At 37.8% G+C, this 24,488-nt stretch overlaps 1 protein-coding gene across 2 annotated transcripts in view; it reads right to left on the bottom strand.

The window, feature by feature from the left end:
• Positions 1 to 3,462, bottom strand: part of PPIP5K1 (Inositol hexakisphosphate and diphosphoinositol-pentakisphosphate kinase 1) — a 43,082-nt gene extending 39,620 nt beyond the window's left edge. Inside the window, exons 1-2 of one of the 2 annotated variants that reach the window (XM_051211842.1) lie at positions 2,999 to 3,462; positions 765 to 986 (exon numbers count right to left, since the gene is read on the bottom strand). In XM_051211842.1, the coding sequence (XP_051071950.1) occupies positions 765 to 986; positions 2,999 to 3,418 (642 nt within the window). In that variant the 5' untranslated portion in view covers positions 3,419 to 3,462. Of the gene's footprint in view, positions 1 to 764 lie in introns of both variants that reach the window. The other variant, XM_051211841.1, reaches the window with a different exon arrangement.
• Between the last annotated feature and the right edge of the window lie 21,026 nt (positions 3,463 to 24,488).

Here is a 24,488-nt window from a genome sequence, read left to right as displayed (position 1 = left end):
GCCATTCATAGCACAAATGATTAGGTTTGAATAATAAAAGCTTTCTAATTTTCATTGGCTATGAGAGACCAGAAAAGTCAAATAATTAAACTGCCAAATATATATACTTAGAAATTAAGAAATGAGACACTCGGTAGCTTCTTTAAAATAAGAACTTAAAATGAGGCTTCACATTAACTGGGAAAGGTTTTACAAGTAATCACAGTAACGATGTCGGTAAATTGAAAATAAATGTTATGAACGTACACGGAAGAAGACTCTTCAATTAAGGAAAATAATTGAAATAAAATGATGATTAGACCTAGTGAATTGGAGTAATAGTCAGAATGGGGAAAAAATCAATCACTTTCCTCATTTGTACTACCAAGGCAACTGCAAGTTATCATATAACACACCCTAAACCTTAAAGTTTGGTTTTAACACTCAGACTAGCATAGGGTCTGAAAATTCACGGAATCCAAAACTTCAACAGTTGAGATCATGAGTCAATTGAAGCTAGACCACCATGGAAAACCTGGAAGCACTGAACGGCCGTTCCATCCTATTGTGGGACTCCTCAGCAATGCGCATCCACGACCCCGCCACGCGGGATTCGAACTCAGGACTTGTTAGTCTCGCGCCAGGCTCCTAACCAACTAGACCACTGAGCCGGCATCCAACGGTTTTAATGTCTAACTTCATGACGTTTAAATAATCTCTATTAGACACACAAACTGACGGTCTAGATACAAAATACCCCACATCATACATAACGTTCATCGTACCTTTACATCTGTACCATCCGTTGGCATAAATTCCTCATACATATAAGATCCATTTGTTCGAATATTACTGTGTGGAAAGTACTTGCTGCTGCGATTTCCAACTTTTCGAAAGAGACGCTGACTGCCTCCTCCAGCGCTGCTAGGGAAGTAGATGTAGATATTATGATCTTCAGCATGCAAAGGTTTTTCTACGAATGGTTTGTGAAAAACCTCACCATTAATCTGAAATAAAAATTTATACTTTATTCAAGAGGTACGTCGGAAAATTGAAGACAAATCTAGGCTAGACAAACTTATTAGTGTGATAATAATCTGGCAAAGATACATTTAAGGACGGTAGACAATTGTTTGTACAAAAATATTGACTTATAAAATTGCCAAAGTTCAAGTAGTGAAACTAAGTTATTACTTTATATTGTTTTAATCGTATCAACTTACTCAAAATTTTCACATAAATTAGGTTTTTAAATGACCAAAAAAACTTGACAAGATCAATTAAAACTTCTCAATGTCATAAAATTTCGTTCTGCTGACAGCCCACATAAAATATTCAGTAACTATCTACTAAAAATCTAATAGAGGAATACCAGAGTAATGAAAAACACTTTAGTCAACAAAAAAAGATGCTTTGTTAACACAGTAGACAGAACAAAAAAAGAACACGATGAATATATTCATATCATTTCTTAATATTTTACAAGCAAATTTATGAGGTGGTTCTTTCCATCCAATTACTTCACACTAACTAAACTGACCAAAGCATTTTGCCACAATTTTGCTATGCGACTGCGCTCAACACAGAAAAGTAACTAATTTGAAAACACTATGACGGAAAACGAGAATAAACGCAGTTCCATAACGTGTGCTAAGTTAAGCGTTGGTTTATCGTTGTTTACCCCACCATTAAAAAAGCAAAAAGCTGATTACATACAATTCATCTTTAAATCATCTTTAGATCAAGTAAAACACAAGGGTCCGCTAGGTTGCAAGATTTCTAGAAGCTTATTCATGGTCGGACGGAATAAGCATGAACACAAATCGCCAAAAATATCTCCAATCTTTAGCTTGTACATATATATATAGTGTCCCAATTATGCATGCTAGTAAGATGCAACGCTAGGTACACATTTTAAGGGAAAATAGATAAAATATATTAAAGAAACTAGATATAATGTCGTACGACAATTTTATAAAACCTCATCTAAAACTTTTTATTCAAGTAGAACTAATCAATACTACCAGGACTTTTAAGCGTTACCTTTCTGATTTCCTCAGGTTATGAAAACCTGGCTAACTAGAACTATATGGCAGGTTATTATGTGTAAGCATGAAGCGAAACTAGCCTTCAATAATAAAATTGGTTGACTACATCCAATCAATGTTCGTTCTGCTCACGAAAGTTACATGCGTACAGAGAAATTATGTTTATGAATATACATATGACTGATCGAGATTTTACGTTAATATTTTAATTATATTCATAATTTTATTCAAGCTGAAGTTTCATGAGTTTAAATTTCTTCTCAGACATGTTAGGAAACGTTAGAAAACCTTTAACAGCCTGGAAACAACATGCTAATCATGGAAATTCTAAAGCCAACTTCATGATACATAACATGCAAAATAAAAGAGCAAGAAGTTAATCTCCAGTTTAAGGTGGTGCGTGTTGATGTCTTTGAGACAGGATTCATTAATTAAAAGTTATGGATGGGTTTAATAGAAACCGTCAGAAAGCTTCAAAATCTGATTCTAAGACCCCGGCTAACCCTGTTCCTTTACACATGATCTACTACGTCATAAATAAAAAAACATAGTTACACGCCAGTCGAATTTCCGGTGGGACTATGATTTATGGACGACCTTTGAGTAACGCTCAAGTGACCTAAGAATGTTGAACAACGCAAACCGATAATAAGCTATAGTGCCGAAATGATATTTAACTAAATGGTTAAATGAATTTCGGGCCAAAATTCAAGACATGCTAACTTAAATTTGACTAGTTCGTCCATAAATAATAGTCCCGTAGAATTTTCTTAGGTTTACAATTGAAAGTGCTGAGGTTTATCTCAATGTACAAATCTATCTACTAACTGAAATTCTTGTATTCCAGAACAAATAGTCTTGCCCGCACTACAATATTAAGAAGTGCTACTCAATACTGTATACCTAAAAATTAAGCGTAATGGAAGTCAGCTAATAAAGTATACCTCGGGTCTTTAGAAAAAATCACTAACCTCAATTGAATCGTCAAGCTCAACAACTTTCACTGGGTTTTCTGATGTTCTATCAACAAATGCGTATCTCGGAACTGGAACACCTTCTCTCGTCAAGCACTCATAAACCCTTCTTCTATCCATTAAAATGTATTGGGATTCAAGATCATTGACAAGGTAAGGCTTCCGCAGCTTCGAATAAGCAATAGCTTTTTTAAGAGGAAATCCTTCAGAATAAAAACTGACCAGTGCATCACAGATGGGCCATGACTCTATTGGTGAATCTAATATCATTTTCTCGTCGAATATTATTATCTTAATGTGCTGGAACTTGTCCATTCTTCTCAAAATTTCCTTCATTGGTTTTGACATCGCTTTCTTTGCCATTGCACAAACTCCTATTGTGACTACCACATCACTGTCGTCCGTCCTTTCACCCATATTTCAGCCACACAACCGTAAGTAGCGCCTTAAAAGTACATTTTAGGCACCTGAACGTAAAATTGACGTATCTAAACAAACAGACATCTAAATAGAAAAATCTCAATCTGCCGAAATAGAAATAATCTGTGTCTTAAAAAAACCAAGAGATCAATATCACATGAAATGCTGTTTCGAATTATGTTAAATTATCTCTGAATTGTGTAATCTTATTGAGCCATACAACAATATTCCGGATATTGGAGAAGAATGTCTGTAGTGCAAAGACATATGTCTGTACTTCTCACCTTCGAAAATCTGTGTCGGCATCAGACTAGTAAGTAAAGGTTTACTACATAATACTCTTGTTTCCGCCAATGAGGCAATATCTCAGTATTATAAGGAAGCAGTAGCGCCGCATAAGGGATGAAGTACGATTACGGTTAGTCCTAGGTATTTTCAAATTACTTTATAGTTATATGCGCCATAAAGACGCTCACTCCATCGGATCATACGAACCCCCTCATACACATTTTGGACACTGACCTGCTAAATAACCTTTCTGTGAGTGGATCCGTGGGACATGACATGACACATAGCTTACCAAAGTATGGAATGATGTATTAACGAGAAGCCCTGAGGAGTTGCGTATTTGCAGCAAATGATCTGTCGTACTAATTTAGTGAGTAGTTTGCATTGTTGAACACTCAACAAATTACTCAACATAAATAAAATTTTCGGCAACCAATGTGAACCAAAACTCATCTGAAATAACGAGAATAACATGGGCAGAAGAATAATGTGTTCACTTGCACTTTAAACACAAATTTACACGATATTTTAATGTCGAAGTTCCTAGTAATGATACTGCGGTTACGTGTGAGCCTAATGTATTGCCCATTGCAATAACTGTCATGTCTGCGTTCATGTACTCATGTGATTTGTCATTTTATAATGTATTTTTTAATAAATATATTGATTATGCTGTGAATTTTGCTCTGGTTGTAATTTTGATTCGCCACGTCTGACTGCGTTACACTGTACGTTAATTGCCTGCTTGTATTATATCCCGAGTCATAGTAAGTTTAATCACATCGTTGATTGTTTACAAATAGACCATCAGTGTGTAGTGTTACTGAAGAAATGTTTGTTGTTCTGCAAACTTTGTTTTTATGAACAGCTGGCTGTTGTCTTAAGTCTCAAAACAATATCATTTGTCTTCAGTTAGGTAAGTTTAACTGGCCTATAGTTCTTGTTTTCGGTTCATCGGCTGAATTATATACATTTAACTACTTTGAGTAACATGCCTGTGCAAATGAAACAATAATTATGACTATTCTTGGTTGTCGTTTAATTCAGTTTAGTCTATAGAATTATATTATACCTAAGTATAGTGCTTGAAGCCTGTAACGAAATAGATCAGTTTATTAAGTAGAGCCTCCTGCTTTTTTAATGAGTATACTGATTCAAATCAGTCTGATTAAAAGTCGGAAAAAAAGTGCCTTTGATGCTGTTGCTGTCATGCCTTATAAGAAAACGATAAGTATGTTTGGTGTTTATTTGTAAACTGTACATCTAGCACTGACCATATTTCAAAATTCTTGTCATTAAACAATTTCTTCATAAGTTAACTGAAATAGAAAATACAGATATTAGCTTAATAGGTTTATTTAGCAAGACTAGTATCTACTTTGAACTTACTGTGGGAGAAAGTTATACTGGAACTACGAATGTTGTAGGAACCCAGTTTTCCAGGGCGTATGAAGCACTCAAACTAGAATACAGTTGTCCAAAAATAATTCGAATATGAAGGTGAGAATTTTCATGTACTTTACATCGCAAGGGTGAAGATATTATGTACCGGTTGACATCATACCGTAAAAAAACACAAATTTACGGGTGATGAAATATGATCTATGAAAAAGTGAACTTAATGGCAGTTAATTACCACTTTAATCCCCGATCATAACCCTCCGGCTTCCTTTTACGGCCAAAACAGCAAACATACACTACACACTGATATCATGTTTCCGGGTTTTCAATGTTAAGCTTGTTTTCACGCACGACGTAATGAGTACAATTACTGTATTACTTTATATGGTATATTTTTAATAACAAACTCTCTGCATTAGATTGGTAGCATCTGTGACTTCGTCTATGGTTGTCTGAAGTCTGAGTCCTTTTGAAAATAATACTGATATCCTCTACTGCTGAGCACCTAGTATTAGTTTGACTCGTTGATGGGATAGTGTTGTCCATAATACTGAAGAAAATTAAAAACCGATGATCGTTTTCTTTCATTTCGCCGATAACATCAAAAACGGCAGTTGGGAACGAACATGCAGACAGTTAGTCACAGGTGGCAGCAACAATTATTTTTAGCTAAAACAACTACGGTTTGAATATCTAAAAACCAAGTCAAAACAAAACCGATTATCATTTTAAAACATAAGACTGATGAGCTTGCCTGAAGAAATACACTGACTCCAGTAGCAGCAGCAAAACATAGAAAAGAAAGCTAAATCAGAATATATTTGCTACAACATTTTCGGTATCACATTAATTTCTGCATTTTAGCACACTGAAACATTATATTATGTAGGTAAACAAAAGAAATAGCAGAAAAAGCACAGAACAAAGAAAGCCGGCCGCCGTTGCTTACAAAGATGGCAGGTATAATAATTGCCGTGTCATTCTGATTGGTCACTAAACAGACTGTCACGTTTACGAAATCCAGTTGCGTTTAACTGTAGACGGGCGCCGGGGTAAGCCAAGGGCTTTCGCGCACATGTTACATATTGTCATGGATTTTTGTGTCGCTATTTATCATCTATAAACAGCCCTTTTTCCATCACACGTCAAGTTTCGTAATGTTTGTAATTGTCAAGTAGTTTTTATTCCAATTTATTAGCAGTTTGACGTGTTTGTTGCTCACCACCTAAGTGAATCTTTTGTAAGCCTATTATGGCTATTTGTAACAATACAAACTGAAGCAAGTAAAATTCGCCATTTTTCAAGTCAAAAAATAGATCGCAAATTGAGTTTTCAGGAAAATAAGCTTTAAAACCTATAGCATCTGGTTCACTTCTTTGATTATGGTGATGATGAACATGGATGTTGGCAGTTGTTTATAAAATATAGGTAGAAGCAATTAAGCGTTAATCTATTTATGAATATTATATAACTTGCTAATATTTAGCCATAAACATTTTTATCCATTATAAGTATCACCGTTTTGTACTGAAGTGACATATTATGTTATGCATCTGAGAAGAACTATGTGGGAAACAGTTGACGTTGATACTCTTTTCCACCCGCTTTCTGAACGTATACAGGAACAGTGTATAACACCACTGGAAGTGCCACATTAAGTAGTCACAAAGTCCTCATAAGTAAAACGATGCGTGTTTCTTTTGAGCTTGGTGACAGAACAATGTCGTAGTTAATACTGATTTATTATGTGTCTGTTACAGGGTTAACAAATAAGTTCCTGTAAACAGAATCCGTAATCACTGACCAAATTATGAACAAAGTTATTGTAAAATGTGATTGATAGACGAACCCACCAATAATAATAAGGAAACGTCCACCACCACATCAACTCCTTTTGACCTTGTACGACTGTATCTCTTTATTAACCAATCACAGTTTAATGTTCATTGTAAAGCAATATTGGCTTGTTGACTCATTTTTCCTATTCTCTGGCTACTGTTCGGTATGTTATTTGTCTCTGTTTTTCCCTGTATTAATAGACCGTACTGTTTGTTTTTACACTAAGGATGTTAATTTATGTTTTAGAAACAGATAAAGTTTATCTAGCCAAATAGCTTGCTTGTTCTGACTTTGGCTAAACCAAGACTCTGTACTCGACATTCTAGAGATTAGCTTAGAGTTGAATCTGTAGGAAATTGCTTCCTACAAAGTTTCGAATAGTACATTCGATATACTTACTGAAATGACTTCCAATAAACACTACGATTCCGAAGAGATTCCAGAATTATCACCACATCACTCGGGAGTTTATGACGAGGATCAACTTGGAGAGAACGAACTCAAAAACAACAGCATGATAGAACTAGAGTTAGCTAGGTTGCATATAACCCAGTTAGAAAAGGAAATTGAACTGGAAAAATTACGCTGCCGGAGATGTGAAGGTTCAGGCCAATCAGTAAGCAACAGTGAGAATACAATATTAAAAAATCTGTATTTACCAAAAAGAGAAGTCGTAAGGTTTGATGGTACACCGACAAATTATTGGAACTTCATTAGAAATTTCGAAGAATGCATTGGGAGTGAGAATATTGGATTTAGAGCTAAGCTAAATTACTTGATTCAATATTGTGACGGAGAAGCGAAAGCCGCTATCCTTCATTGTACTATACTAGAACCAGAGATAGGTTACCATCAAGCCCTAAAGCTTTTAGAGGAAGCGTTTGGCCAAAAACACGTCGTAACACGCACGTTTATCGATAATTTGTTAAACTTTCACAATATAAGGAGAAATCAACCAGATGGTTTGAGAAGATTATCTCGAGAAATGCAAGTATGTAGTTTGACTCTCGAACAGATGAATTACGTTTCTGATTTGAACTCTTCTAGAACTATTGAAACTATGGTTCTGAAATTACCAACGCACATTCAACAAGAGTGGCTAAAGGTAGCTTATAAGATTATCAGAGGAGGCAGAAAGCCTCTGTTCACTGATCTTGTTGAGTTTGTAAAGGAGCAAGCTGATATAGCTAATACTAGATATGGCCTACTCGTCAACCGCGGTAGTAATAGTGACAATAGAGATGTTGGCGTTTTAAAAAGGAAAATTAGTACAGATTACAATGCAGCAAGAATATCTTATGCGAGTGCTAGTGATGATAATGCTCTCTTACGCAGTTCATCTTGTTTGGAGTGCTCCAGTAATCATCCTTTAGATCAATGTCAGAAATCTAAAGACAAGAATGTTAGAGAAAGGAAGGAATTCGTTCTTAGACACAAGTTGTGTAATGTATGCCTGAAGGCAAACCACGTAGCAAAAAACTGTCGATCGCCGAGGTCGTGTGCTGTCGAAGGGTGTGGCTGGAGACACCATACCCTGTTACATGAGTTGCAGGAAGAACCAAGGAATACTAATATTGATGCACACATTAACACCCAGCTATGTACGGAGAAAAGTGTTGAGCGTGTACAGAAACACGCAGCATTCGCAATAGTGCCTGTACTGGTAAGAAATGGAGAAATGGTAGCACAGACTTGCGCCTTCTTAGATAGTGGGTCGGATGCCTCTCTTATTACAGAAGATCTAGCTAAAAAGTTGAATTTAGAAGGAGAGCCTAAGACGATTTCGTTGAAAACGTTGGATAACCATTCCACAATTCAGTGTAAAGAGGTTCAACTAGAGGTTTCCTCCTTAGACTCGTCTTTGTCATTTAGAATCCCAAACGTATGGACAGTCGAGAGATTACCTATGTTGCACAGGACGGTACCAACGACGTCTCAAATGAAATCCTGGACGCATTTAAAAGACATAAGTTTTCCTAGAGTAGAGGATGAGAATGTCGAACTGTTGATCGGGTGCAACGCACCGAGTGTACACGAAATAAAAGAGGTAAGAACTGGAAAGCCGAATGAACCATTCGCCGTGAAGACTCTGTTAGGTTGGACACTGTTCGGTTCCTATGGGGAACCCTGTAAAAGCAACGTGTACTCAATCACCTCTCAGCTAAAGAGGAATTAGAGGATAAGTTTGAACAATCGTATTCAACTGAATTCAAAGACCTACTTAGTCGTACTTCATCGATGTCTGTGGAAGATCGTAAAGCATTATCAGAATCTGCATGTGGTGTCGCGGAGTATACTCGTTCCGAAGATGTCTCTCGTCAAGTTCACTGTTCGTTTTTATTAACTAAGTATAAGGTTGTTAAGCTAAAAACTGAAGCATCATCTGCTAATAAATCCAAATCAACTCTAAGAAAGCTTAAGGAAAAGAAGGACATCAAACTGAAAGTGAAGACTACGAAAAAGCCGAAGACCACTGTAACGAAGAAGCCAGTAACTAAGACCCTGAAGAAGCAGGTAGCACATATTCGCCGTGGTATCGAGGATGGTGTTGAGAAAGGCGCCCTTGTACGAGTTGCGAACAAGAGTAAGGGTGCATCTGGTAGTTCTATAGGATCCAATGCTATTCTTAGACAGATCATGTGTAGTTGGAATCAGAATAAGACAGTAAATGCCCTTTTAGAGAGAGGTTGCGAATGGCGCTTTAAACTTCCGAGGTCTAGTCAACGAGACGGTGTATGGGGACGCATCATAAAGTCGATAAGAAGAATTCTGCGATCACTATTGTTTCAGAAGGTATTGATGGATGAGTCTTCGAGAGACTTAGTGCTATTAAACAATGTTGGCTCACTGAGAAGTCTATGGTCCAAAGCTATTGTCGAACAAGTAAGCTGTGGCTTTGACGGACAAGTTCGTACGGCAAAATTGAGAACCTCAAACGAAGAAACTGCTCGGAACGTACGACGTTTATGTCTACTAGAAGGAGCCGGCTGTCTGACGGCGACGACGACCCTGGACAACGGACGTGGTGCGCGTTTCGGGGAGAGTGTAAAATGTGATTGATAGACGAACCTGTTGAACTATGGTCTACTATGATATTAGTACTGCTCTAATAATAGACCTAATCCTAAAATTGTAGATTTGTCATGATATAACTGCCTAATCTATAAGATCTTACGTGGAAGTCACATCATCGACTACACCAACTCACTGTATCGTATCAATTACCAATACATGATGTAGAACAAGGTTAGGCTAGAGAAGGAACAATATATTTAATATGAATAGAAGATATAAGGTAATATTCAGATGGACCACGCCTGCATGGCCGAGCCATGCCATCCGAGCAAATCCAGTCCATTCTATTCATCGTTCGCGCCTTCTCCATTGTTAGGTATTTCTCCGCGTTAAATGTTGAATATCTATTTTCTGAGTAGTCTCGTGTTCACAGCTTTGTGGATTGTGTGGCTATTGTCCAATGCCACTACAAACCCACCAATAATAATAAGGAAACGTCCACCACCACATCAACTCCTTTTGACCTTGTACGACTGTATCTCTTTATTAACCAATCACAGTTTAATGTTCATTGTAAAGCAATATTGGCTTGTTGACTCATTTTTCCTATTCTCTGGCTACTGTTCGGTATGTTATTTGTCTCTGTTTTTCCCTGTATTAATAGACCGTACTGTTTGTTTGTACACTAACGATGTTAATTTATGTTTTAGAAACAGATAAAGTTTATCTAGCCAAATAGCTTGCTTGTTCTGACTTTGGCTAAACCAAGACTCTGTACTCGACATTCTAGAGATTAGCTTAGAGTTGAATCTGTAGGAAATTGCTTCCTACAGTTATAATGCATATTGTCGAGTAATATCTAAATAATGCCTACCAATTTTTTTGTTAATACTAAATGTCTAGGTGAAATACTAGAAGGGTTAGAAAATTAAGAGCTCTGTTTACATGAAGTAAGAAACTTATAGGTTATTTGTAACCTGTTAATGAAGTCAGAAATATACTGAAACCAGAGTTTTAAGGCAATATGAGTCGTAAAACCATTAACATTTCATTTACATCATAAACTTGGTATAAACAAATGTCATAAGACAGTTAAGCGTTCACAGTTATATGATGGGGATTTGAAGCTCCAAGTCCTTGTTACAGTACAACCCTAAAATCAAATAACAACTATTAATGAGTTAATTATTGAATTCCTACTCCATTACAGACTGACTCGTCCAAAGTACTTACCTACTTATTTACTTACGCCTGTTACTCCCAATGGAGCATAGGCCGCCGACCAGCATTCTGCAACCCACTCTGTCCTGGGCCTTCTTTCCTAGTTCCATCCAATTCTTGTTCATTTTTCTCATGTCTATCTCCATTTCCTGGCGTAATGTGTTCTTTGGTCTTCCTCTTTTCCTTTGGCCTTGAGGATTCCATGTGAGGGCTTGTCTTGTGACGCAGTTAGGTGCTTTCCTCAATGTGTGTCCTATCCACTTCCAGCGCTTCTTCCTCCTCTGGGATCTAGTTTCTTCTCTCTCACAGTATGTTGTTGCTAATAGTGTCCGGCCAATGGATCTGAAGTATTTTGCGTAGACAATTGTTAATAAACACCTGTATTTTTTGAATGATGGCTTTCGTAGTTCTCCAGGTTTCTGCCCCATACAGTAGAACTGTCTCGACATTTGTATTGAAAATCCCGACCTTGGTGTTGGTTGACAGTTGCTTTGAGTTCCAGATATTCCTCAGTTGTAAGTATGCTGCTCTTGCTTTGCTGATCCGCGCCTTCACATCTGCATCAGATCCACCCTGTTCATCAATGATACTGCCCAAATATTTAAAGGTTTTTACATCTTCCAAATCTTCCCTGTCAATTGTGATTGGATTGATGCATGCTGTGTTGTATGGGAGAATCTTGCTTTTCCCTTTGTGTATATTGAGACCTACTGCTGCTGAGGCTGCTGCCACACTGTTTGTCTTCTCCTGCATTTGTTGTTGCGTTTGGGATAGAAGGGCCAGATCATCTGCGAAGTCCAGATCGTCCAACTGCATCCTAGATGTCCATTGTATCCCGTGCTTCCCTTCAGACGTTGACGTCTTCATGATCCAGTCGATCACCAGGAGAAAGAGAAAGGGTGAGAGTAAGCAACCTTGCCTGACACCGGTCTTCAATTCGAACGACTTTGTCAAATGTCCTCCATGCACGATTTTGCAGTGTAATCCATCATATGAACTCTATGTTGTTCTGTCCACGCTATCAAATGCCCTTTCGTAGTCAATGAAGTTGATGTAGAGTGATGAATTCCATTCACTTGATTGTTCCACAATGATCCGTTGAGTTACGATTTGGTCTGTACACGATCTATCCTTACGGAATCCTGCCTGTTGGTCACGAAGTTGGGCGTCTACGCAGTCTCTCATCCTGTTTAACAATACCCTGATGAAGACTTTTCCCGGTATTGAGAAAAGAGTGATGCCCCTGTAGTTATCATACTTGCTGAGATCGCCTTTCTTTGGTATTTTGATCAGAAGTCCTTCTTTCCAGTCTTTTGGTACTTGTTCCTCACCCCAAATCTTATTGAAGAGAATGTGGAATATCCTTGCAGTTGCCGCTACGTCTGCTTTCAGTGCTTCTGCTGGAATGTTGTCTGGTCCTGCTGCTTTGCCACTCTTGATTTGTCTGATGGCCATGCTTATCTCTTCAATTGTTGGTGGGCCAACATTGATTGGGAGGTCCGTGGGTGCTGCTTCGATGTTGGGTGGGTTCAGTGGAGCTGGTCGATTCAAGAGTTCTTTGAAGTGTTCTACCCACCTGTTTTGTTGCTCTTCAATGTTGATGATTACCTCGCCTTCCTTGCTTTTCACTGGTCGTTCTGCTTTGCGGCGATTTCCAGAGAGCTTCTTTGTCGTGCCATACAGTTGTCTCATGTTCCCTTCTCTTACAGCATTTTCCGCCGTCATTGCTAAATCTTCCACATATTTACGTTTGTCGGTTCTGATGCTCCTCTTCACTTGTTTGTTTACTCCTGCGTATTCAGCTTGTGCCTTGGCTTTCTCTGCTCTTGTTCGACTGGTATTGATTGCTGCTTTCTTGTTCCTCCTTTCTTGAATCTTATCCAGTGTATCAACAGTGATCCATTCCTTGTGATGGTGCTTCTTGTGGCCCAGGACCTCATGACATGTTGAAGTGATTGCCACTTTGATCCCCTTCCAGTTGCTCTCCACAGTAGTTCCTTCTCCATTGAGTAGATCATGAAAGGCCTGGAATTTGTTGCTGAGGACTATCTTGAATTTGTTGAGTTTGTTAGTATCCTGAAGAAAGGCCGTATTGAACTCTTGTGATATTGTCCGCCCCGTTGTCCAGTACCTCTCGAGTTTCAATTTCATCTTGGCGACCAGCAAGTGATGATGCTATACCAGCTCCTCTCTTGGTTCTCACGTCCTCTATAGTCCTCCTGAACGTTTTGTTGATGCAAATATGGTCGATTTGATTTTGTGTAGTGTGATCCGGTGAAGCTCATGTGGTTTTTTCTATGCGTTTATGTGGGAATATAGTGCCGCCTATGACCAGTTTGTTGAAGGCGCATAGGTTTGCAAATCTCTCACCATTTTTGCTCCTTTCTCCTAGTCCGTGTCGTCCCATGATGTCTTCATATCCAGTGTTGTCCGTTCCAACCTTGGCGTTGAAATCTCCCATCAGAATGGTCAGGTCCTTTGTTGGACACTTCTCAATGATTGACTGCAGCCTATTGTAGAATTGATCTTTAGCGTCTTCATTGTAGTCGTTGGTAGGCGCATAGCATTGGATGATGTTCATTGAAATGCCCTCTTTCTTTGTTTTGAAGGAGGCTTTGATGATCCTTGGTCCATGAGATTCCCATCCTATAAGTGCCTTTTGTGCTTGTTTGGACAGTATAATGCAACTCCTTGTGTATGTGGAGCATTTTCTTCTTCATGGCCGGAGTATAACAGAAGCTCCCCTGAAGCTAGTCGTTGTTGTCCAACTTGTGTCCAATGTGTTTCACTGACTCCAAGCACCTCCAGGTTGTATCGTCTCATTTCTGAAGCGATTTGGAAGGCTCTCCCGGTGTCCCACATTGTACGAACATTCCATGTACCTAAATAAATGGTCGCTCTAGTTGACAGAAGGGGCATCGGCCTCGTAACTTCCGAAGGAATTCGGCTTTCATCGTGAGGCGTCGTAGTTCTTCTAAATACAGACCTTCTGACTCCAGGGGCAGAGTTTAAAAGGTTTGAATGATTTTTCTGGTTAGCGTTTTTAGCGAGTTAGTTTTCTACGGGATGGGGACGCTAACCCCATGCCCAACCCCCCTCCTTTATCCGGGCTTGGGACCGGCCGTAGCCCCCGGAGGGACTTCAGGCGGAGTTTAGTTCAAAGTAGTTCATGCAAAATACGTGACGAAAAGTGAACGAGCAATCGAAGCTAAACCACTAATTTGTAGCACTCATATATCCTTTGTGCCACATTAATTAGTTACATTTTCCTCATAAGTCGGACGATGCCTGTACGTTGTGATGATAGTAACTATAGCAATTTGTAAATAACACCAATTTGTCATGTGTCTTTTCTAAAGATTATCAATCCGAAATCTCTAATGAATAGCACTGTTTGCAAATAAGAGACTTATAGGTGCATTCTGTTACCTGCTATTTGATTAACTTATTGAATGTGATATTGATAACAAAGCTTAATTGTTTGTCTCAAGACTGATTTGTTGTTTTTCAGAATAGTATGAAGCTTATAGAATTTATGATTATGGAAGATTGTGTGGAAAACCGGTTTACAAGTTTACGATTACTGTTTTATATTGCCTGCTGCCATGTTCATTCATCTAATGAATTATTTAAATATGAATATAACAACCATACTCAGTGTTTTACGTTATAAATCCTGTAAGTGTGTATAATTATAGCCTAAATAAAGCCAAAACAAGTATTGCTGCAGAATAATGTGACTTCGTTATATTTCGTGGTTGCTCACAAGCTGCATACAACTAAATATGTATTATAATTTAAGATTGAGGTAAGAAATAGTATGAAACAATTGACATAATAGAAATCAAAGGATTGGAATGACCTAGCTTATCAATAAAAACTATATATATCCTTGAACAGGTCAAAGGTTATTTGGTGTTAGACTTAAGAAAACATTAAGGATGGGTGGTGTAATAGTCGAGTGGAGCTCAGAAGCAGATAAGACAAATTGTGTGATTATTCTAGATGTAATGAAGGAATCATTGAATTAAAAACTAATGAGATAATTGAATACAATTTGAGGAGTTCAAATAATCTAAGAGGATAAAGTTGGCAAATATGTGTGAATGGAAGGGTGGTCTAAGGATTACGTAACCCATCTTATCAGGGAACTAAAGGCATGAAATTGTTTCGTCCGGTACTGACACTAATTTGATAATAGACGTAATCCGACAACGGGAAATATGTCAGGCGGTTGCCTGATCTGTAAGGTTTTACGTGGAAGTCGCATTACTGTCCTAAGTGACTCGTTGATTCGTCACAATTAACAGTGATATAACGCTAAGTCCTAACGACACTTAGAAACTAATGCAGTAGTACAAGTTCTTTATTCTCACACACAATTATTCGTCAAAACTATTGATATACCTTCCCGCGAAAGTATGAAGAAGACATACATAAAAATTGAGAAAATGTTACTGTAAGTTGTGTGTATTGTCTAACTTCCATCTACAACAATGCCTAAGAATTCGCCGAGCTAAATAGTTTATATTTCGTGAGTCATTAGGCTTACCTGTAAGAATTCGTCTTTTAACATATGCCAGCAGCAGATGGCGGCCACGATATCGTGAGCAATCCATAACAAAGGTCTGAGTATTCTATGTACTTCTCATAACCTCTTTGAATCCATGTAACATCGGTGTGCATTTCCTTTTTCGCCCAACCAAACATTACGGGCCGCTCATGACCAAAATTATCTGTTACGACCAACTGGTATAAGAAGTATCTACAAAGTGTTGTGTAACAAAGAGCGCAATCACCTTTTATTGTTGGTATTATAAGTCGAATCAATACACACGACTTCGAGATATTGATTGTACAACCGTATCTGATCATAACTGCTGAACCATATTCTCGTGATATATCCATTTTCTAAATGCTCCCTAACTTCACCGTTTTGTCGCAGCATATGCATTACCTGCTTTCGAGTACAACCTGAAATATATTTCTATAGGCTTACCAGCTTTCATAGCTTTGACATAATCAGCAGTAACCTGCTTACCACTTCTCTCCTTAATACTTTCTATAACTTCATCTGGTGACTGAGAGAGCCATATTACTGGCTTCAAGTTTTCTTTTCCTTTGGATGACAATCTTCTACTTCACAGCATCACAAACCATCCATGAACTATTAGAGGGGTTGTTGTGAGACATGTAAGATTTTATGACGTATTCTTGACCTTCTATTCTTATACGAAACCCAGAGTGGCATTTGAAAAACTTAGATCTTAAATGTCACAGATTAGTTAAAGTCTTCACGGTTTTTTATTCACTGTCAGACCTGCTGATTTACGTTTACGACCAAACGTGTAATGAAACACCATAAACAAGTATTTATATCTCATATCCTTCAGTAATTTACTTTCTGCGTGAACATAGTGTGTATGGGTAATCTGAGAAAACATAGAATTATTCTTCCATACTTTATGGAAATCTTTTAGCGCACTATGAAATTCAGTCCAGCTTACGAATCGTTTGTTCAGCATAAAAAGTTGAAACGCCTCGCTTACATCCACTGAAATTTCACTTGAGCATGAAGCACTACAGACAACACGCATTAATTATTAAAAAAGTTATTCCTTGAAAAAAAAATCGACTGAAAGAAGTACAACAAATATTTACGACTTACCGTTGAGTTGACATTTCGTCTTAACTTCTTTGTTAAACAGCGACTCACAAAAACTCTGCGTATCTATAACTTTTAACGTTATCCTATCTTTCTTACGTTGTTTTCCGGACCTTATCAATAAATTATATAAAGGTGTTGACGTTTACTACAGCAGTTGGGGTCACAGATCAAGTTACGAAGCAACAACAGAACTAACGTGTACACTACAAAACAGAAAATGTTAAATTAATGCTCTTGGCAGTTATTTTGTGCTTTTTCATGCAACAAAAAACGACTTAAATACGGAAAAAGTTAATACTCATACGACCCAACACACACACGGCAACTGAAATACGGGATGACCGCCTCTAGTCTGGCCGTTCAAGGTCGTTGAAACGAAACGGCGGGCAGATTTGAAGGAACCTACCTTTTTTCCCTTGCGATATCGCCATTCTCCAGGATACGGACATATTGCCGAACTGTCTTTAGCAATAAGGGAAACATGTGAACAATCGAATAATGATTCCACCCTAACATTAGAACCTTTCGTTCAGATCAGGAAAACAAAGATATTCGTTATATACTAATTCTTTGAACGAAACGCTACATGCTTTATTTGTGTAAAACAAGTCTTATACAAATGACGAGATTAAGCAGAATTCATTTTGACCATTAATTATGTGTAACCGAAACGATCGTTCTGCAGCCATTCCAAGATTATCGCAGGTCTCAGTCCTGGACAAAAAGGATTGAGCAAGAAGACATATGACAATTAGGAGTATTTGAATTACAGTACAAACTCGGAGTCCCAATAATAATCCGATTGGATCAAGAAGTACTAGATAAGCACGAACGAATGTATTGTATTTAGAATTCGAAATCAAGCATTCAACAAGTACAAAAGAATCGATAGTTCATACAAACACCACATCCGCCACAACTTAAATTAGAGTCTAGGTGTCTGTAATCGATTGTGCATCTTCTTTTTAAGTCCATTCTGTCTGTCCAAAAGTGTATTGGGTAAAAGCTCTGTATTATTGTAATGTCCCGATAAGAATAATGAGTGGTAAGTTTTGGGATCCATTTGTTGACCAATACTTTACGTTTCTTTTCACCATATAATTGTTAATTAACTAAACTATTCTTATCGATTAAACGTTTAAATATTTCAATGGCAGTCGACTGGCTAAATTATCGGTTAAATGTTAAAAAAACTTTCATGGCAACACCGATTATATGCATATAATTTATATGTATACGTTTCGAATTGCATTTATTGTGATCGCTCGTTCTAGCTGTTTTGCAGAATATACTTCCCATTCCAAGCTTGGTCTTCTCCCTCTAGTTAGCGGGGCTGGGACGCATCATTAGCTAGCTTGCTGGTCTTTGGTCACCGAGTCTTGTTTCTCATTCGCAGATTAAGTGAACTCGGGATATCTTCAAACGTAGCAATTATCTAGAATGTACTCATTAGCATTAAAATAGTCAACCGAAATCAGGATAGACTCACCTGGTTCCTGAAATTGTATTTGATCAGCATATCGGTCGTGTATACCCAAGTCATTAATATCTAGAATTCACATGACAGATTTCCCGACACTCTTCACCACAATCCCCATAGTTGGTCGAAGATCTACTCCACGATTATATGTAACTTCTGCGGACTCCAAACACCTCATAGAATTCCTTCTTCTAATAGCTTTGATGGCGTCTCTCTCGTCACAGAAAGTTTAGCATTTCTATATCACAGTAGAAAAGTATCTACTCCCCTCTCCAGCTCATTAAATAATGAAGCAGCAATAGAATCAATAGCAGTTTTAAATGTCCTGACAAAATTTTCCTCCTGATTATTAGAACAAGAGTGCTTCGGAACAGTGAATAGATGTCTGCACCCTATATCACTCAACCAGGTACTGACTGCATTCACAGCGAAACGAGAGACATTGTCAGTCACTAACACCATGGGAACACCTTCTCGATTAAATACCTTTCCTAATGCTTGGATTGTGATGTCAGAAATGTATGAAGTTGTGAAAAAGACTTCAGGCCAGTTCTAAAAATAATCAGTGACTATAAGTGCATAGTATATAACAAGAAATGAACCACAGCAGTCCACATGAATTCTTTATCAGGCATCAAACGATACTGGCCATGGATTCCAGCTCGAAGGTTGAATCTTGCACTTATGACATTTTCCACAATTGCTTTTAGTACGACATATATCTGCATTTATATCCGGTGACCAACATGTCAGTCTTGACAAGGGTTCCACTTTCTCAACACTTAAATCTCCACTATGAAGATCTCCAAGAACAGATATATGCAGTGAAGGAAGAATAATGAGACGATCATTTGAACACAAAATAACCATCATAAGTAGTGGATAACTCATCTCGCTTTGGAAAATAAACGGGAAATCTACGTTTCAGATTAGCATTCCAAACTTTTCGTATAGCACTAAGTATACTTTTAAAGTATCTACTAGTTTCTCTTATGAAATCTGGACGTCTCACTGGTTAAGGTTGCACGAACAAACAACCTGAAGTATTAACAGATTTATCCCGTAATAATTGTCGGGAAATGTAGCCAACATGCTGAATTTCTTTGGCACTCCTGAGTTGAACCATATAGTCGTGGGAACTCAAAGCAATACTCGACCATTAAACCATAGCAGTTGAAGAACGTACTATAGATTTTTCAGGACAATAAATGAACTTTAAAGCTTCATGATCAGTAACAATTGTGAATTTCTTTTCGAATAAATATTTATGAAGTCTTTTAACAGCCCGAAACACGGTTAGTGCTTCTCGCTGAGTTTGCGAATAACCTTTCTCAGTAACGGTGAGTTCGCTTGAAACACAAAAGACTGGTTTAACTTCATGCTCAAAAATTGCTCCAATACTCATAGGTGACGCATCAGTAATAAATATAGAATGTACACTAGGTGAGTAAGTTCGAAAAACGGCATCACTTTGAAGAAATTTTAAAAGGCTTCGTATGCATGACTCTTGTTCCTCACCCCATTTGAATGAATTGAATGACCAAATTATAAACAAACAATTAACACAAGAAAAATTCGGAATAAATCGGGAAGTATTGAAGAGCGCCCAGCAGCTATCAAATCTTTAAGTAAAGCATCATAATTTTCTTTAGAAACTAGGAAAGATAACCCCAACTTAAGCCTCTTAAAATTCTTTAAACCCAGTATTTACAATCCGTTTCGCTAAATAAAAACTCACAAGGTATATATGGAGAATTATCACCTCTTATTAGTAATTCACAACATCCTCCTATGGACAGTTTGTGTGAAGTAATCCCCAAAATTGAGGCATCAGTGAGTCTGACCACAACGTCAGGATTGAACTCTATACTTACTGTGTCTACAATAAAGCCATGAATTTAACAAAGGGAAGTATATGGTCGCTTTGGAATATGAGCATTATCTTTCGAAATGGTAGACAAAAATAAATGATCATTAGGAACAGCCGAATTATGGGGTCTAAATTGCAAGATTTAGTACTACATGAAGCAAAATGAACAGTAGTTTTGCATACCGACTGAATGTGTCTTATCTTACCACATTTAAATCATTTATTATTACGAAATGCACATGAATCACGAGAATGAGATTTGCCACACGATAAACATTTACGAAACTTGCTCTCACCTTTGTGATTCCTTGCTGAATCACCTGTGGTGTTTGAATGAACTAATAATTCCTTTGTACTTGTTGAACGCTTGATTTCGAATTCCTAATCCAGTACATTCGTTTGTGGTTATCTAGTACTTCTTGATCCAATTACATTATTTCTGGAATTCTCAGTTCATACTATAATTCAAATACTCCTAATCATCATATTTAGCGTCGCGATGGAGCCTGTGATGGAACGGTTGGACATACATTCAGATTCTGATGCTTTTAAGGATTACTTTGAAAGGTTCAAAAATTGGTCTATGACCAAGGAAGATGATGAGGATGTTAATATTGTAGCACATCTCACATTAATCGGAAAAGAAGTATATAGCTTATTAAAAACTCAGGTTTTACGGGAGAAGTCCATTTCGCTTCCGTATACAACTCTCAAGGATCTACTGCTAGACTGTGTTAAGTATACAAACTTCGAATGTGGTAAAAGAGGAAGATTTCGTAAAATGATTCATGAGGATATAAATAGTTCCACTATATTATATCATCCCAGCCCAGTCCATACTCAAAGTTATGCAGATAATTCATTGATGAATTGCAATGCATTTCACGAAGATGGACACAAGTTTGGTCAATGTTTGTCCTGTGGCAGGTTCAACTCTTTTAATTCATGTAAATTTCATAATTCTAAGTGTTTTAAATGTGGTGATATTGGACATATTCAGTCAGTTTGTAGAACTACTGTCCACCTTGCTGTAACGAATATTAGGTCTTGTAATTCTGATTCTATTAAGTTGAGCATTTATAATGATCATTTATCCTTATCAACAATTTCAAAAGACAGTGTATAGTCATATAGCAGTTCAGAGTTAAATTAACCTCAGTATCCATGTGAGACGACAGTTTCTAATCAATTAACTTATCAGATTTCTCATGCTATTGTACCAGGTATGGTTTTTTTAATGATTCACATATTTCTGATGAAATTCTTTACAAATCTAAGGAAAATATGTTGGATGAATCTATTCATGATCGAAAACCTGTTCAGTTTTGATAGATGCTGATTTTTCTAATGATCCTTTACTCTGCAATGACATTCCTAATGAATTCGAGGAAACTATTTCAGAAGAGTCAAATCTTGATGTCAAACCAAATATTATTTGTCTCCATAACGCATTTGTTTCTTGTGGGAAACTTGTTTAGTGCGAAGCACAAGTACTAAATGAGCTCGAGTATGATTACAATTTGGATGATTTAATATCAACTGCTGTTTATCCTTACCACGAAGTCACTTCTAGTCAATGTGAGAAATATGTTTTAAATGAAGCCACATAATTCATAAATTGGGGATATAAAGATCTAACATTATTTCTTGCGGGAGGATAGTGTTGGGAAATCTGTGCTTTAAATTCTAGATAGTGGTTTCGGAACACAACCGACACGGTGATTGTATACGATTCCAGGAACCAAATGTCTGTTCCGATTTCGGTTTTTAATCCCAATACTAATGAGCACATTCTAGATAATAGAATTTTTTGTCCAATACAATGGCGGACAGACACAGGATGAACTTTAAGAAGACGTACAATCGAATACAGACACCTGGACTCTAATTTAAGCTGTGGCGGATGCGGTGTTTGAATGAACTAATGATTCCTTTGTACTTGTTGAATGCTTGATTTTGAATTCTAAGTACAATACATTCGTTCGTGCTTATCTAGTACTCCTTGATCCAATCGCGTTATTTCTGGGATTCTTAGCTCGCACTATAATTCAAATACCCCTAATCATAATATCACCTTTCGTATCCAAGCGAGGATAGGAATCACTATCAAACGAACGCAAGTTTGACTGACCCTAAGATTGTATTTCATCATGACGACTGAGCGAAGTATTAAAATTGATTTAGAAGAGTTACGAAGCCTCAAAGTGAAAGCCAAGATCCTCCAGAAGTCACGAGGCAAATTCCTCTCTCAACAACAAGTGCAACAATTATTATTGGTACATGAAATCTCTGAACTATGTAGGGGAGCAGTGAAACAGCTGCGGAAGTGCAGAGATACAAAATGTCAATTCTCAGGATAAAATGAACCCGTTGGACCAAAACTAGACAAAATAATTATCCTCGAGATAGATGTTGTTGCGCTCCGATCAGGAAGAAAGTGCTTTGCGCACTCAAGCAGTTGAACTGATTTTTTTCAGGAAGGCACAAGAGTTTCAATCGCAGAACACACTGCAAGATGCAAATGGATAACCAAAAGTTACGTGTGATATAAACACTTTGTAACTTAACACATCGACATCTCTCTTCTCCATTTCTTTGTTCAACAATAACAGATCTAAATGACAAAGTCGGTATAGACAACACTAGTATGAATATGTCATACGACGACATGGATTGACTGGGAGAAAGGGACGAGAATGGTGAGATATGTGAATTTATCGGAATTCAACAAAATAGTTATACGTGGCACATTATTCCCCCACGTACGCATACACAAAGCTACATGGATCTCACCCGATCACAAAGAATCAGATCGATCATAGAAGCAACATTCTATGAAGCGCTAGACTGCAATAAGTACCACCATAAAAAATGAATGTCCACTTGTATCCTGCGCTAAATTCAAGAAAAAAAGAACAAGAAGACAGCAATTAACAAGACAAACAAGAAAAGAGAAAGTCGAGGCACAAACTGGATACACTGAAGCAAACAACCAAGTGAAGAGTATTACAGACGACAAGCAAAAATACGTGGGAGACCTGGCAACGACAGCGGAAAAATCTGGAAGACAAGGAAAACTGAGACAACCATATGACACAACGAAGGAACTGACAGGAAATTATGGTAAACCAGAGAGACCGGTGAAGGACAAAGAAGGCAAGACAATCAATGACATTAAAGAACTGAACAGATTGGTAGGATACTTTGAGGAACTCTTGAATAGGTCCGTTCCAGTGAATCTACTAAACATCAAAGCAGCACCTACAGACCTTTCCATGGATGTCAGTCCACTAATGATCGAAGAAATCCGAACGGCCATCAAAGAAATCGAGAGTGAAAAAGCAGCTGAATCTGACAATATACCAGATGAAGCCCTGAAGGCGGATATGGAAGCAGCTGCAAATATACTGCACGTTCTATTCAGGAAGATTTGTGAGGAAAAACAGGTGCCGATAGACTAGAAAGAAGGACGGCTCATCAAGATATCAAAGAAAGGTGAACTGAGCAAATGTAAGAACTATAGAGGCATCACATTACAATCGGTACCAGGAAAGGTTTTCAACAGTGTTGTTTAATCTAATTAAAGATTCAGTGAATCAACAAACCGGATTCCGTAAGGATCATTCGTGCACAGACCAAATCGCAACACTTCGGATCATCGTTGAACAATTAGTTTAGTGGAACCCGTCACTATTCATCAACTTTATTGACTACGAGAAAGCATTCAATGGCGTCAACAAGAAAATCCTATGGAACCTTCTTCGACACTGCAATACACCTTTGGAGATCGCTGAAATCATCCGGAATTCATACGACAGACCACACTGCAAGGTCATGGACGACAGCTCACATATGCATTCCAAGCGAAGACCGGTGTCGGACAAGGTTGCTTACTCTGACCTTTTCTCCTTCGTAAGATATATTTTATTATTTCTACCTCTGTATCTGAAGGAAAGCATGGAATAGAATGAACAGCTTGGATGCAACTAGACGATTTAAATTTCTCAGATGACCCAAATCTTCTATCCCATACACACCAACAAATGCGGATGAAGATAGCCAGTGTAGCAGCAGACCTCAACATACACAACGGAAGAAGCAAGATCCTCAAGTACAACACAGGAAACACCAACTCAATGACACTCGATGGAGAAACTCTGATGTACCTGAACAGCATCATCGATGAAAAGGGGGATGTGATGCAGACGTAAAGGAGAGGATCGACAAAGCTAGGGCAACATTCCTACAATTGAAAAACATATGGAACTCAAAACAACTGTCAACC

The sequence above is a fragment of the Schistosoma haematobium genome, chromosome ZW (genome assembly GCF_000699445.3).
Source record: "Schistosoma haematobium chromosome ZW, whole genome shotgun sequence".
In the NCBI taxonomy this organism is placed as follows: Eukaryota; Metazoa; Platyhelminthes; class Trematoda; order Strigeidida; family Schistosomatidae; genus Schistosoma; species Schistosoma haematobium.
The sequence above is the reverse complement of the archived record's forward strand: the minus strand, read 5'-3'. Positions and strand labels throughout refer to the sequence as shown.